We start from the raw sequence: 14,555 nt of genomic DNA, 5'->3' as shown, positions 1-14,555 counted from the left end.
CGAGGGTTGGTATGTATATAATTCTTGGTTATGAAGTTGAGCTGAAGTTGAAAAGTGAACACGGATATTCCTGAATTAAGTTATGGACATAGGACACTTGGCCAGTGAAAGAAAAAGGCAAATGGATGGAATGGCAAGAACCAGAAAGTGCCAAGCCTCGTGGGGGGGGGGGTGCTGGGTCGCCACTGCTGGGCAGAGCCAGGTGTCAGAGGGGGCGCTGCCTGAGCCCTGCCCATGGCCTCTGACCTGTGGGAATGTTCCCTTCCAGGTGGCGAGAGGCACTACGGTGAGAACTCAGCATGTTTCCCACGCTGTACTGAGAAGACCCATGACTTGCAAGAACGATTCGGGCCGGCGGGGAAATGGAGGCTTACACACCAACGGGCTTGGCTCTGTGTACGCCTGTGATGGCGCAGTTGTCTAGAACAGTCTCCTATCACCCGGCATGGTCTTTGCTTTGTCAAAGGGGAGAGGCTGAGCCTGGCCCACCTGTGTCATAAAGGAATTAGCTTGTATGTTCTCCTAGGCCAAGTCCACACATGTAGTGGCCACCAGCTCCACTTCATGGCCTCCGGGGCGGGGCTGTGCCTCCAGAAAGTTCAAAAATTAGCTGCCATGGGTCATTTTAAGATAACCATCCCAGGTCTTTCTAAAGGAAAAAGACAAAAAGCTTAGATACTGGCCTCAGTCAGCTGCAGGAAAACCTGACTCTCAAATGCTGCTTTACTCATGAAGCCCTCATGGTGCTCCGTGTGCTGCCTCCCTCTGAGGTCATGGGGAACCCCGCATAGCCCCCCCCCCACCCCCCCCCCCACCCCAGGACTGCAGCCGAGCACCTGATACTCTCTGGCAACTCCAAACCACTTGTGGCCTCCGTGCACCAGGCTGATGCCAGATCTTAGGCCTGTTTCTGTCTCAGCAGCCTGCACGTCATTTCCCTACTAGACTCACTCCAACTGCACCTTTAACCCTCTGCTCAGGTGTCCTTTCTGCTGGGGGGTCGGCCCCCGGCACACTTCCCCCACGGCCTAGTTCAGAGCCTGGCTTGCAGCGGGCACTCCACAAATGGCTGAAGTGGGCTACACTCTCAAGGATCATCTAAGAGAACTCTGTGTTTAAAATGGACTTAATTTCTGTGTTTCCCAATCAACTTAATAGATATCCACTGTCGGTTAAAACTTACCATTATTTTAAAGGAGAGAAAAAGACTGTTTTGGCAAAGTGCTTTCTTTTACTTTAAAATACGTATCTTAGTGAACGAGATCACTTATATACGATTAGACTATGAAAAAGCAAAATCAAAGGAATCTCATTTAATGAATATTTATGTCCAGTAACTTTGGTACATAGTTTAGAGCTATCCCTTTACTTAAAAGTCAATGTCCAGGCTTTAAAAATGGATTAATGTTAAGCAAAAATAAATTATGCTTTTTAAAAATGAATCTCAAACCATGAAAAGGTGATGTTCCCTAAGAAAGGCAATGGCTGTAGACTCACACTCACTCAAGGCCGGCCTTCAGACAAACAGGGGAGATGAATTTTCAATGCCCTCAGATTTCCACCTGGATTTTGTTGCTGGGGAGGGGTCCTTGAGGAAGAGTGTAGGAAGGAGCTTATGCTGATCAAGACCTGCAAGAATTGCCTCACTGCATAGTACCCACCCCCTCAGAAACAGGGCTGGGGCCAACAGAAGTGTCAGATTCACCCACAAGAGGATCAGGTCTGGTTCCTGAGAGCTGCCTAGAGGTCATTCCTCCTAGTCATGCCATTAGTAGTTAATGTCCAAAAGCAAGTGTCCCTGGAAAATTCTTTAAAACTTTTAGATTCTCTTGTTGACACCTCAAGCTATATCCAACTGCCTGGGATGACCAAATGTTTTCTGCTTGGAACAATCTAGATCTCTGAAGATCCCTTCCAGTTTTGTGATTCTATGATTCCTTGAATAACTGAAACCATCAAATGAGAAATACATCATTGATTTACCTCATATAAAAAGACATGCAATTCCAAGTACTTAATTTAAAACCATCTTTGCTACTGTGGACACAAACCCAGACCATGAAAGGTTCCAGTAACATTTCTTTGGAGAAACCAAGAGCATGTGATTGGTTTTATCCTACCAAATGCAGAACAAGTCTGTGCATGAGATGTGCAGTCCTGCCACTTTCCCGACATGACCATGTTAGGCATTACTTGCCAGAACTGCTGAAGTAACAGAGCAAAAATATATGTAAAGTGCAATTCCAAGAGGGCTAAACAACAACTATGACAGGAGAAAAGACAAGTGCTGGCGTCAGCTTTCACTCCTAACGAGCGAAGCTGCCACCCCATAAAATCCTGGGAAGACACCCGACACCAGCATCTCTCTCTCCATGAGTTACAAAAAAGGGTGGAGACACTCATTGTAAAACTCAAAAATTCACAGTATCACAAACACACACCATTGGTTTGCTAACAAATTCAAGCACCCACACATATAAGGAGAAAGAAAAGGGCAGAGAGGGGGATACTATGATCTATCCGTGGTTTTTGATCGTGACTCTAATCACCAACGAGGTGGCAAGTGGTTTCAACCTCTGAGTGGCTCTGCGGGCTGGGGATCAGCCATGCCGGGAGGGAGACGGCTGCAGTGAAGTGCAGGGTCGAAGCCCAGAGTAACCGCGGTGGACACTCATGACCCAGCAGGGACAATCAGCCTCCCCAGTGGGGTGCGAGCTCCTCCGGGCCTAACTCAGAGCCAATCAGCCTCGCTGGGCACTGATCTATCGCTTCCCTGACACTGTCCTCCCTCTCTGCATATGGGCCACGCTCTGAAATTCAGGAAGGGAAAATAGAGCGATTCATTTCTATTACTCGTTTCCAACACATGGTTTTCTATTATGTACAACTTAGTACGTGGCTCCAAGTTCCAGTAGTAAACTATAAAATAGATATTTGAGTATTTTAAATTTCATTCCCTTTTTAAAGCTCTCTCACAATCATGCAGACAAGACTCAGCTTAATTCTAACAGCCTCGACTGATGGCAAGCAAGGGTAGTGGGGAAGGGGACAGTGAAGTGACAAGTGGTAACTGCTTCCGTGCATGCGTGCGTGCATGTGTGTGTACACGCGCGTCCAACCTTAGAGTGTGGTCACATGAGCTGGTCTGATGTCTCAGATGACGGCCGCCATGTGCCAGGGCTGCACGGGGCACACCCACTGCTCCTGCTTCCCACGGCTGTGGCAACAGAGCCATCCCTAGGAAGAAGCCCCAGCCCCGGAAGCACGCGGCTCAGAGGTCTTCAGAGAATGGGAGTATGGCAGCCGAGGATGGCGGATAGTACTCTTCCCGGTTGGCAAGAAAAGTAATTAATAGTCATGACGGGGAAAAAACAGCTCCCCCCGCCAGGAAGAAGGAAGGAAGGAAGGAAGGGAAGGAAGGGAAGGAAGGGAAGGAAGGGAAGGAAGGGAAGGAAGGGAAGGAAGGAAGGAAGGAAGGAAGGAAGGAAGGAAAAGAAAGAAAAAAATAGGGAGCATTTCAAACACCACCACCAAACACCTGTCAAATCAGAAGGGAGCAAGGTAATGTGGATGGCTTGGATAGTGAAGGGCAAGTAACTGGCCTGATTCTCTGCAAGGCTTCACTGAACCTGGTGATCCTCAAGAGACTCGGTGGTCCCCTGACGCCCCTGACAGGGGAGGGTGAATGAGGTGGGACGTGTAAAGGGCACACAACAGGGCAGGCTCACGGCACACGCCGGCTGCCAACAGGTGAAAATAAGATTTCTAAAAAGGACTCAACATCCTGAGTTGAGCCACTATACACAAGAATATTTCACTTTATCAAGTTTGATTGGATTCCCTTAAAATTAGACTTCTTCGGGTTCATTTTCTAAAGCCCTCTTTTTTTTCTTTCTTGTTTTCTTTTTTTCTTTTAACATTCCCAACTGGAACACGGTATGAGCTGTAGGACTCAGTACCTTTTATGTCTCAGATCACACCGTTTTAGTATGAAGGTGTGCAAAGTGTTCTGCTAAAATACATGAAGATAAAAATCTTTAAATATCTAGTTTTTCAAGGGGAAGAAAATACAGATGGTGAGGAGTAGAGCAGGATACAATCTCGCAGGAAGGAGCACATTCAAATTCAGAGGTGATGTCACGTGGACAAACACATCTTAAAGACACTTCTTTCTGAAGGACATGGGGTTTGGGTTTTTGTTTTGTTTTGTTTTGTTGCATTTGTTTTGAATACTGGAAGGAAGGAAGAGCTATGTGAATCACACGAAAACACCAAAGGCTCAGAAGGCTCCAACTGAAGGGGAAATGATCCAGGCACTGAGAGTCGGAGCTCTGAGTTACAATCATCGCTTCTGGGACGACAGTGGTCGGGAGCAGCTTTCTCACGGCAAAGACAGAACACTGAGTGAGGCAGAAGCACAAGGTCGTATCTACTCAGCCGAACAGGAATGAGTTAGACCTTCCAAACGGATTACTTTTCAGGTGATTCAAGAAGTCAGTCGGAAAACCCACACGAATGGTTTCCTGAACCTCTCAGTCGAAGAGGAGGTCTGTGAAAGCAGAAACACTGAGAATAAAGAGTGTCAATATAAACACATACACCAGCGAACATGAAGCGGAGGGGAGGCGACACAGAGAGAGGGAAAGGGATGCCAACCACAGAATACATGCCCACGTGAAGGAAGCATGGAAAGGACTTTATAACGACCAAAAATATCCCCCAACAGATGCCTTCCTCATCTCTCTAACGCACAGAGCAGCAACGAAAAGGAAGTGAGAAACACATACAAATTAAACGCCCCACACAGAGTTTTCAGTATGCTCAAAACAATGTAGCACAGCCAGAGTGTATAAACCATTTGTTAAAAAAATATCTTCTTTTCTATTGTATGAACAAGTTGAAAGAGTCCCCTTGCCAGTGTCCACTCACTAGCTCCCACGCCAACTCAGCCCGGCTCGCGAGCTTCTCTCGGACTCTCACACGTCTGCTGACAGCCCCAGTAACACAGTGGATTCCAACAACCGTTTCTTGAGTAAATGCTATCTGTCTGCGCCTGGGGTGTCCTCAAGACACGACTGGGGTCATATCCCATAACTGCGGAAAGGAACAGAAAATGCAGGATGAACTGAAATTCCATTGCGTTGAGGATCAACAGTCCTTGTCATTGAATACAAGTGAACTTTTTAATTTGCCAAGCAACTAAGTACTACACTAACATGATTTCTACATCTATAAAATGGTATTTTGCCAAGCAACTAAGTACTACACTAACATGATTTCTACATCTATAAAATGGTGGAGAATTTTCATCCGGCTCGCGCAGAATCTGACAGATCAGGTTCCCTTCTGGGGCAAGGGAACGAACATCTATCAGGCCCCCAGTGGGCCCCCTGGGACGTGCTGTGTCCCTTCCAGATCTTTTCTCATCCAGTCTTCCAAACAGTCTTCCAAGATGTCCCATTTTTCAAAAAGAAAGGAACCGAGGCTCCCAGAGTTTACTTTAAACTTGCTCAAAGTCCCAGGGGCCTAGTGGCTTTGAAGGGGGTTATTTTAACCACCACATCCTGCTGCTACCTCCAAGAAGGGACCAGAGTGGCCTGGGGTGCCAGTGCTCAGCGTGCGGGGTGAGCCCGTGGTACAGCTGTGGCCCCTCCCGTCCAGGGCCTCTGCTGGGGCACCAGATAAATTCGGCATAGTCCTCAGAAAGGCCCTGTTGGAAGGCTTCTGGATTGATTGATCTCACGGGGAAAAGGTCTTGTTTATAACTTGCTGGCTTATTCGAGTCCTTCCTTTCTCTCAATGCTCAGCTCAAACCCCACTTCCTTCCTGAAGCCATCTCCAACAGCCCCATCTCCCTCTACTGAGCTCTCAAGGTAATTCTTGCCTGTATCACTCTTTTGGCTGCTGAATACATGACCTATTATTAACCATCAAAAAGACAGAGCACGTTCCCAGCAGGTGACGTGTTCCCTGAAGCCAAGAGCCAGGTCTTGGTGTGTGCAGGCAGGGCTCTGCACATGGTAGGTTCTCAAAAATGCTCACTGCTGAGAGTAACCTTGTGAGTAGACCTCACACAGTCTTGGGGCTCCTGTATATTGACATAGGACCAAAGATGGAAAGCTTCTAAAAGAAGATGGCGCCCTACCTTAATAACCTTGTCCGTTCCAGAAGTCAGTAACCATCCTCGGGTTGCATCAAAATGCACATGGACAATGTTATGTTTGCTGTCGTGGAAGGTTGCCGTGGGTGCACGTCTGGAAGGAGCAAAGTAAGTTTCCAAGAGTGAAAAGTGGTGACACGTGAATGAAGGAGAGATCTAAGGTGTCATGAAGCTCTAATGTGCAGCCAAATGACTAAGACAAGTGCTTCACTTTAAAACTGCCCCTCATATCTACCTTTATTCCCTGGGAACCTGTTAATGATTTTTTAAAAACGATTTATTTATTTGAGAGAGACAGAGTGTGCACAAATGAGGGGTAGAGGGTGAGGGAGAGAGAGAATCTTAAGCAGACTCTACGCTGAGCTCGGAGCCCGACTCGGGGCTCAATCCCCCAACTGTGAGATCATAGCCTGAGCCAAAACCAAGAGTCCTGGACGCATAACCGACTGAGCCACCCTGGCAGCTTTTTAAAAGGTGAAAGGATTCTTATCTTCTCGAGAATGGGAAAGAGATGATGACATTTCCCAAAGTCTTATGGATTACCTGTTGCTCTGATAGAGCCTATGAAAATCTCATCTATGCCTCTGACAAATCTTAAACACCTCAGTGCTTTTGCTAGGTCTGATCTCAGAAGGACCTGCTGGTATAATAGTCTACCTGTGCCTATTTAAAAAAAAAAAAAAAGCACACCTGTTACAAAGCCTAAGATACCATTCTAACTGAAGGGTTACTCGTTCGCTCTCCTCGTTTTCCTGGTGTAACTGCAGGTTTCGTTTTTCTATGGGATTCTAACACTTCAACAAGGAAAACAATCTATAAACAAACATTTTTATTTGTTTTGTATTTTTTAATCTATGCATTGCTTTAGCAAGAAGGCTTGTCAACTGCCTAGGTGATCTAGAGGCAACGCAGAAAAGGCAGAAGAAACAATGACATGTGGAGGGGGACAGAGACACGGGGAAGGAGGCGGCTGGTCTGTCATCAGGCTTCAAGGGCGCCCGCTCCCCAGCAGTGGGCTCTCTGAAGACACTTTTACCTGTAGCTAGGTCTGTGGGACAGTCTTTAGTATCCTAAGGTAATCACTTAAAACATTTAGAATTCAGAATTTAGGTTTAATGTGCAGCTGCTTAGGCTCCTGGGTCTGTGTCTTTATCTATAAAATGAATAATTAATTTAGAATATCTCTAAAGTCTCTTGCAGCTCTTTAATGAAAAGAACTCTCTAATTTCATCACATATGATGAGTGGAAAATAATCAGTGAATATAAATGCTTACTGATGCAAGGGCATCTTAATTTATATTTGATATGGATAAAGAAGAATGAAAAAAACACATACATTGGGGTTACCCGTAAGAGAATACTTTGGTGTATTAATTGCCACGACTTTCCTTTAAATGCTGACTTCCTCTGGTGCATCTGAAATATGTTTCTATTTACGTGCTGTTTCAAGACACCCATCTAGTACTTAAAATGATTCTACTGCATTCAAGGTGGGGGAGTAGGTGGGGGAGAATCGGGCAGACGAGTTTCCTAGGAAACCCTGCTGTCATTCATTAAAAGGGGAACCTGTCGCAGAGCATTCTGCTTCCCTCTGGGGCAGTCTGCGATAAGCGGCACTGAAGAGAGAACACAGAAGTGCCCTTCCACACACACACACACACACACACACACACACACACACACACACACACCCCACCCCAAAAGCACACTGATTGCAGTAACCTAAGGTCCTGGGTTATCGGGCAAGACCACCAAGCAAGACTGAGTCGCTGGACAACTAGTGGTACTGGCCTCTTAGGTAAAAAGTGGCTCAGCTCTTCCGGAGAAAATGCAGCCTCTGGAGCCCGTGGGCTGATTCAGCTCCTGTAAAAATACCAGCTTGGGCTAGAAAATGAAGCCTGGGTTCCTGCACTCCAGAGCGACTCTCAAGGAAATAAAGGGATGGCAGGGCTGGCTGGAAGAACCCCTGTTGGCAGGGCACCTGCCCCTGGGCTGGGGAAGAGCACAGAAGACATGAGTTCTTGATGCGGACTCTCTTTTCCTATCTCACGAGAGAGCGCGGATGTCTTGGCAGAAAGGAGGGCTCTGCGCCCGGGCCACGGTCTGTATTCGAAACCAGCAGGAACGAGGGCACTGGTGGTCACGGCTGCGGTGCCGGGTCACCTTCTCCCCTTAGCCCTGCTGGAACTCACTCTTCATCGGTGATGGCCTCGTGGCAGCTGTCACAGACCCTCACTTCAAACTCGAAGCCCATCAGAGGGATGGAGGAGCGCTTGGAGCTGCACTTGCCGCAGACGGCCTTCCCACACTTGCGGCAGTGGTGCTGGAGGGGGAGAGAGCACAGGCTTGCTAGGGCTCCCGCAACTCGGCCCCACCTTGTCAGTGCGGGCGTGGCCAACAGCGTCCGGGTGAGGATGCTAAACAAGAGCGCCCAGGAAACGGAAGGAACACACCAGCTGTGTTCTCTTTTTGGGCTCTTTGTTCAAATGGAGAACTGCTGGAAACACATCTGTTTGTGTCACCACACCCACCCCCTACCCCCACCTCCCAACCATAGCCCCCCCTCTGCCCATCCTAGGTCCTTCCCAGCTACGGTTAGCATGAACTCTAGAGGACCACCCGGTGAATGAAGGACAGTGTGACTGCAATCCAGTTCAATCTACTGTCTACACTTTGGCCATGCTCAACTAGGTGACTCACACTGATTTCCTTGGGGAGGACCAAACCCAACCATGAATCAGACTGAAAATGCTATATTATTACGAGTAGCTCTTTATAAATGACTAAAACTAAGATGGCAGGAGAGAAAGTGAAATTATGAACAAGAAATAAATACCTCTTACATAATTCCACGGTTTGGTCCCACTATGAGCTAAGCATGATGCCTTTAATTTTAAGGTGTATTTCCGTAGATGCCACTAGAATTCTAAAATCATATCTCTTAACTACTTGGAACAAGTCACTATAGAAACTGAGTCCAGCAGGAATGAGCTGCAGTAGATAAGGGAATAAATTAACGTGCATTCTCAGAGTGGCCCCAGGGTAGTGCCTGACACCCCCCACCCCCACCCTGCCACAACCCCTGCCCCGGGGGTGCTAGTTCTAAGCTCACAGGTGAAGCTGTCTCCACTCTATTCCATTTTGATGAGGGATCCATATCACCCACCTGTCTTAGGCCAATCTTCTTACTGTCCCACATTTGCTTGAAGTTCCAGAAGAAAGGCTGATCACACTTTTGGCAGGAATCACTGTCCAACCACTCAGGGGTCTTGCGAAATAAAGCACACAACAGGTCACACTGCGACACAGTGAGGAGCCATTAACAGTGATGAAACTTACAGAATCAAGACGTGTTTATAGGAAACAGAGGTGTGATTTCTCAGCCATTTAAAAAACATCTACTGAATGCCTATGGTATCTCGAGCCCTGGGGATGTAGCGATGATAAAAAGAATCTCTCCCGTCATGGGGCTTATAATTTATGAGGGAAGACTAAACAAGACAATATTATTAATATCAATTATTTAAGTAAGAGGAAGTGTAAAGGCCTGAGGAATAGAAGCAGCGCACCAGGTGTTGGGGGGGGGGGTTGGGGGCATTCAGGGGCGGCTGGGGCCAGGTCACTCGCACAGAGTTCTGACGGCCGTCAGATATGTTGACTTTATCTCATATTCTTGGATCACATGCAATTAGATTTGCTCTGGCTATGCATAGTTATGTGTAACTGCACATCCCACATGTGCCCAGCTACGTGCACTGGAGGGTACAACCTGACCGCAGTGGGTGCCCAGGAAAGCTGCCTGTCCACCCTCCGTTCATGGCAGGGCCCAGCAAGCCTGGACACTCTGTGCCTTGCCTCATGGAACACACTATTCTGCCTTTATTCACTATTTCCCAACTTCATCATAAGTACTTGAAACGATGTCAAATGGGTTTAAAAGATATGTTAAGCTTAAAGCTATTCTTTAGCAAATCTTTACAGATTATGCATACAGTGATTCTGTATCTGTTTCTAGAGTTCCATGTTCAACTCTGTACATTTATCATTTGGATGAGGGACAGATCTCTTTACACATATCACTGAACCTAAGGAACCTGGAAAAACATATCCAACCCCAGGGTTTCTCAAAAGTGAGTTCCAGAGAACTCCAATTTGACTCACAGGACACTTAGTATAAAAGAAGCCTGAGATCAAACAAGTTTGAGAAATGTGGCAAACAATGGCCTGTCCCCTCTCTCTACAAGATTTTTTCTTGTAGCTTTTTTCTGTTCACGTAATCGTTTTCTGAAGAAGCCCTGTTACAGAAAAGACTTGGGGATTTAGCCTATTCTCCTACCGATAAGCAGAAATGAACCTAAAGCTACACATTGTCTCAAAAAAGAAAAGTATGAAGGTGACATTTGAAGAGTTCCACTTCTTGGTTATTTATTTTATTAAAACCAAAGAGTTCTTAAGAAGTAAGCTTTGATTTGCTTTGTAATTTTCAAGCTCTAATCAGTTTAAAGACTGATTTAACAAAATGTATAATACAGAGTTTTCAGGAAAAACATTTTATCCCTAAAAGACTTATCTATGTTGTGATTTTTCAAAACACTTACGATGCACGAAAATCAGGAGGATTTACAAAAAATTGTCACACACTACTATATCCTTTATAAGGAAACATGCAGGGTTAGGACATATATCAAATACATGGTAGAGGGTATCTATGAAGAGGGAAACGGGAGTAAGGAACAGGAAAAGGGGGAAAAAATCAGCATGTGTAGTATGATTCCATTTTTTGTCCAAAAAAAACCCGAAAAACAAACCCTGTGCATGTGTTTTTGCAGAGAAAACTGTAAGGAAGGGTATTACCAGTGATATTCCTGGGGTGGTGGTATTATTATGAGCAACTGACATGTTTTCTATTTGTTAAGGGGCACTCTGTAACTTCTCTACAAAGAACATGTTTCTCCATACTTCTAAAAAAGGATACAGTTTTTGCAAAAATGGATTTCATTAACAGTAGAAACACACGTTTAGCCTACAAGATGTGGGCTCAGCCACTCCGCCTTCCATCTGCCCCCCCCAAGCCACCCCCACAGCCAAGCTATCCTCTGTCTCTGACTGCTTCTACTGCTCACGAGCACCAGCACACAGGGCACGACTTCTCTCCTTCACCTTGTCTTTCCTTGTGGTGTTCCCTGTGCCCCTCAGAGCATATCTTTCAGCGCCTATGTCCTTCCACAAACTCTCTGCTGAGAACGTTAGCTGACAATGGTAACGCCCCTTCCTAAATGCCCAGCACTAATGTTCCATCCTACAGCAACTGTAATCACATCATTTATACCATGTAATAGTTTTCTGAAGTCTTCTCCCATATATTTTTTTCTTCCAGAAAGCCTACCAGTGCAGGGACTGCTTCCTTACATGTCTCCGGCCTCTTGAGGTAAGCACTGCACAGCACTGGCCATGACCCCCAGAAGCCCCACAAATACATCTCAGGGGATTTAGGTTTATAAAATACGACACTTGAAAAAAAAAAAATGCCTGGGACCCTCTCTACTCATTTGGGCTCTAAATCACCCAAAGATTCAAGATAGTCAACAAGTTGCAAGTGTCCCTATATCTGCATGTCAAAGGGCATAATTTAAGCAAGATGGCTCAAAGGACTGCCCATCAACCCACTGGATTCATCTCTGGAAAGCACATCATTATCTTCCTTTGGGCCTCTGTCCATCAAGGCTGGATTCTGCGTGCACCCAGGGAAGAGAGCCTGGAGGCTCCCCCTCTGCTGGTCTGGTCAGTTAGGCCTGGGAAGAAGTGGGGACAGACGAGGTGTGACCGTCCCTCACCCAGAGCAGGCTATCGTGCAGGATCTGCAGTCTCATGGCTGGCCAGCACACACTGTACCAATTTCCCTGCCTTTATACTGAAGGGGCCAAGTGGTACTTTCAAAAGCAATATTCTACAATTCCCCACTTCCTAACAGTCATGATCATTTTAATTAGTTACTAATAGAACTCCCACGGATTTATGGTTTGAGCAAGTCAGGCTTTAATCTTCTTAAGCATTTAATTACTGCCATTTGAAAGGCATTACATGGTAGATAATAGCAACTACTCTCTTGAAATGAGATTGGGGTGAGGGCATGGAAAGAAGCTGGGAAATTGCTTTTGTCTTTTTAAAGTGTTGCTCTTCTAATTCTTGCATCCTGCAAGGAAATGCATTAGATGAATATACACCGTCAAAGGGAAAGTTCACCCAGCATAATTCTAGGGAAATGAGAATAAGGCTAACTTCAAAGTTCTTGTCAAGGGGATATTTAGTAAACATGTCCATTGATAAGATGCTTAAAAGATGAGAAAATAAAACTCATAAAAACACAATGCTAGGAGAAAACTTAAATGTATTCTTAAAAACGACAGTGTATATATTTGCATCTGGAGAACTGTTTAGAGCATGATTATAAAGAAGCACAAATAAAAAATTAGTTATTTCTGATATTTCTATTAATATCAAGCTAAGGACTCTTACTTCACCAAACACCATTTCTCACACATTAGCCACCATTCCCTGGCTAACATAAAACACGCGACCGAGTCTTCTGTGTTCCTAGGGCACTTTAAGGGATAATGGTCTGAAAACAGATGGTTCCCTCTTTTCTCACCTGAACTTTGGTTGTGAATGGAGCAACAGATTCAAAGTCTAAACAGCTTCGTCTTGGTCGAAATTTTTATGAAATCACTATTACATGAATATTACACACCAATTTGGGAGGGGTAAAAAAAAAAAGGAATTTTCTTTTCTACTAGAATCTTTTATTCTCTGACATAACAGGTCTTATTTCATGTTTAATCATAGGAGAAATAAGAATTGAGCAGGAGGGGAGGCTGAGGCGTTTTTCAGCCCAGCCAGAACTGCAGAGTCCAGCCCAGCAGCCACGGAGTGGCCCTGTGACCTGCCATGACACCTACCTCCTGCCTCTCCACGTCCATGTTCCAGACCACGATCCCACCGTCACCACCACAGGAGATGAGTTGCCGCGTGTGCTGCACATAGGAAAGGGCCTGGACTTTATCACTGCAAAAGAAAGCCTGGGTTAGTGACAGGTCTGGAGAGCAAGGCGAAAGCCCTAAAGGCAGGACGCCTAGCAAAGTCAATCAATGCGCATGCTCCCCCTTGAGCCCCGAGCACAGATCTTAGAAATCAGTCAGAATCAAAATGTTTACTTAAGATGCTGAGGCCTCAGGACTTTGTCAGTTACCGACACTTGAGGAGAAAAGCTGATTGTTGAACTCCTTGTAAGATGGGACTGACTCCTTCCTTAATTGGTTAATTAAATAAAACCTGTGGTACATGGTCATGCTGTATTTGTTCAAAAGTCATGATTTTACTTTTTTTTTTTTTTTTTTTTTTTTTTAAAAAGGATCCCACTGCATTGACCTGCCAGAGCCAGGTAAATTGTGTTGGTTGAGGTGTGGAGTGCATCATGGTAGCTTACGCCCAGGTGCCATCTCTTGGCTTCCAGGGTGAAGCCAAAGCAGCAACAGACTTGAGTTTTGCTCTCTATTTTCTCTAGTTTTCATTCCCTCTCTACTCACTTTGTGCTTTATTTTTCTTTCCAGTTCATACATGGCTGACAAAGTATTCCCTCTTGGGGGAGCCACCATGGAGTGTCCAGTTCTATGGTCTGACAACGTGGTGATAACAAAAGGTTACAGACATTATTTTCCACTGGGTAAGGGAACAGGGAATAGGGCTTCTTGGTTGTTCCTGTTTGAATATTTTTCTATTTTGAACTCAAATCAATTAAGAATTCTGTGCCCACTGGGGAGGAGAACAGTTCCTTGCAATCTGGACTGGTGTTTGTGTGCTTTCGTGTTTCCTTCTGACCTGTGGCTGAAGTTGTGGGACCGAAGCTGTTAAAGCTCTGCGTGTCTGCGACTACAGTTCAGTAAGGCCTTTCCCTCTCATGTCTGGAGCGCTAGCCTATTGCCAGAGGGCATCAACAACTTAGATTACAGTCTTCTTTCTAATTAAAAAAAAAAAATTTCTTTTTTTTTTTTTTTTAAGATTATAGTACTTTTTAGATTATAAGAACTTGTTCTGTTTGGCTATTAAAGATAAACAAGTGCTTATACAAATTGAATTTTCATAAACTTAACGGAAAAAAGAAAATTGAGCCCCTAAAGCTTAAAATTTACTAGACTTAAAAATCCTTTTACAGAAAATACTAACTCAGTAACATTTTAAGCATCTAAGTTCACAGAATTGAGGTGAACTCTGGCAAGTGAGACGAGTGTGATAAATTTTAAAACACAGCTATGTCTTTCTCTGATTCATCAGTGTTAAGTATGAGCAAGTGTACATCTTATTTTACTTGGGTTGATTTCTTCTAAATATATACAGGAT

General features: G+C 45.2%; 1 protein-coding gene across 3 annotated transcripts in view; it reads right to left on the bottom strand.

The window, feature by feature from the left end:
* Positions 1-1,211: 1,211 nt before the first annotated feature.
* Positions 1,212-14,555, bottom strand: part of WDFY2 (WD repeat and FYVE domain containing 2) — a 166,651-nt gene continuing 153,307 nt past the window's right edge. For 2 of the 3 annotated variants that reach the window (XM_025874978.2, XM_025874976.2), the window contains 5 exons: positions 13,118-13,223; positions 9,328-9,459; positions 8,354-8,484; positions 6,146-6,254; positions 1,212-5,094 (listed from right to left, as the gene is read on the bottom strand). In XM_025874978.2, coding sequence (XP_025730763.1) covers positions 5,065-5,094; positions 6,146-6,254; positions 8,354-8,484; positions 9,328-9,459; positions 13,118-13,223 — 508 coding nt within the window. In that variant the 3' untranslated portion in view covers positions 1,212-5,064. The remainder of the gene's footprint in view (positions 5,095-6,145; positions 6,255-8,353; positions 8,485-9,327; positions 9,460-13,117; positions 13,224-14,555) is intronic. The other variant, XM_025874977.2, reaches the window with a different exon arrangement.

Source organism: Callorhinus ursinus, unplaced genomic scaffold (assembly GCF_003265705.2).
Source record: "Callorhinus ursinus isolate GAN/ISIS: 27379988/994484 unplaced genomic scaffold, GSC_fseal_2.0 scaffold7, whole genome shotgun sequence".
Taxonomy (NCBI): Eukaryota; Metazoa; Chordata; class Mammalia; order Carnivora; family Otariidae; genus Callorhinus; species Callorhinus ursinus.
Note: the sequence above shows the minus strand (reverse complement) of the source record. Positions and strands in the feature narration are given on the sequence as shown.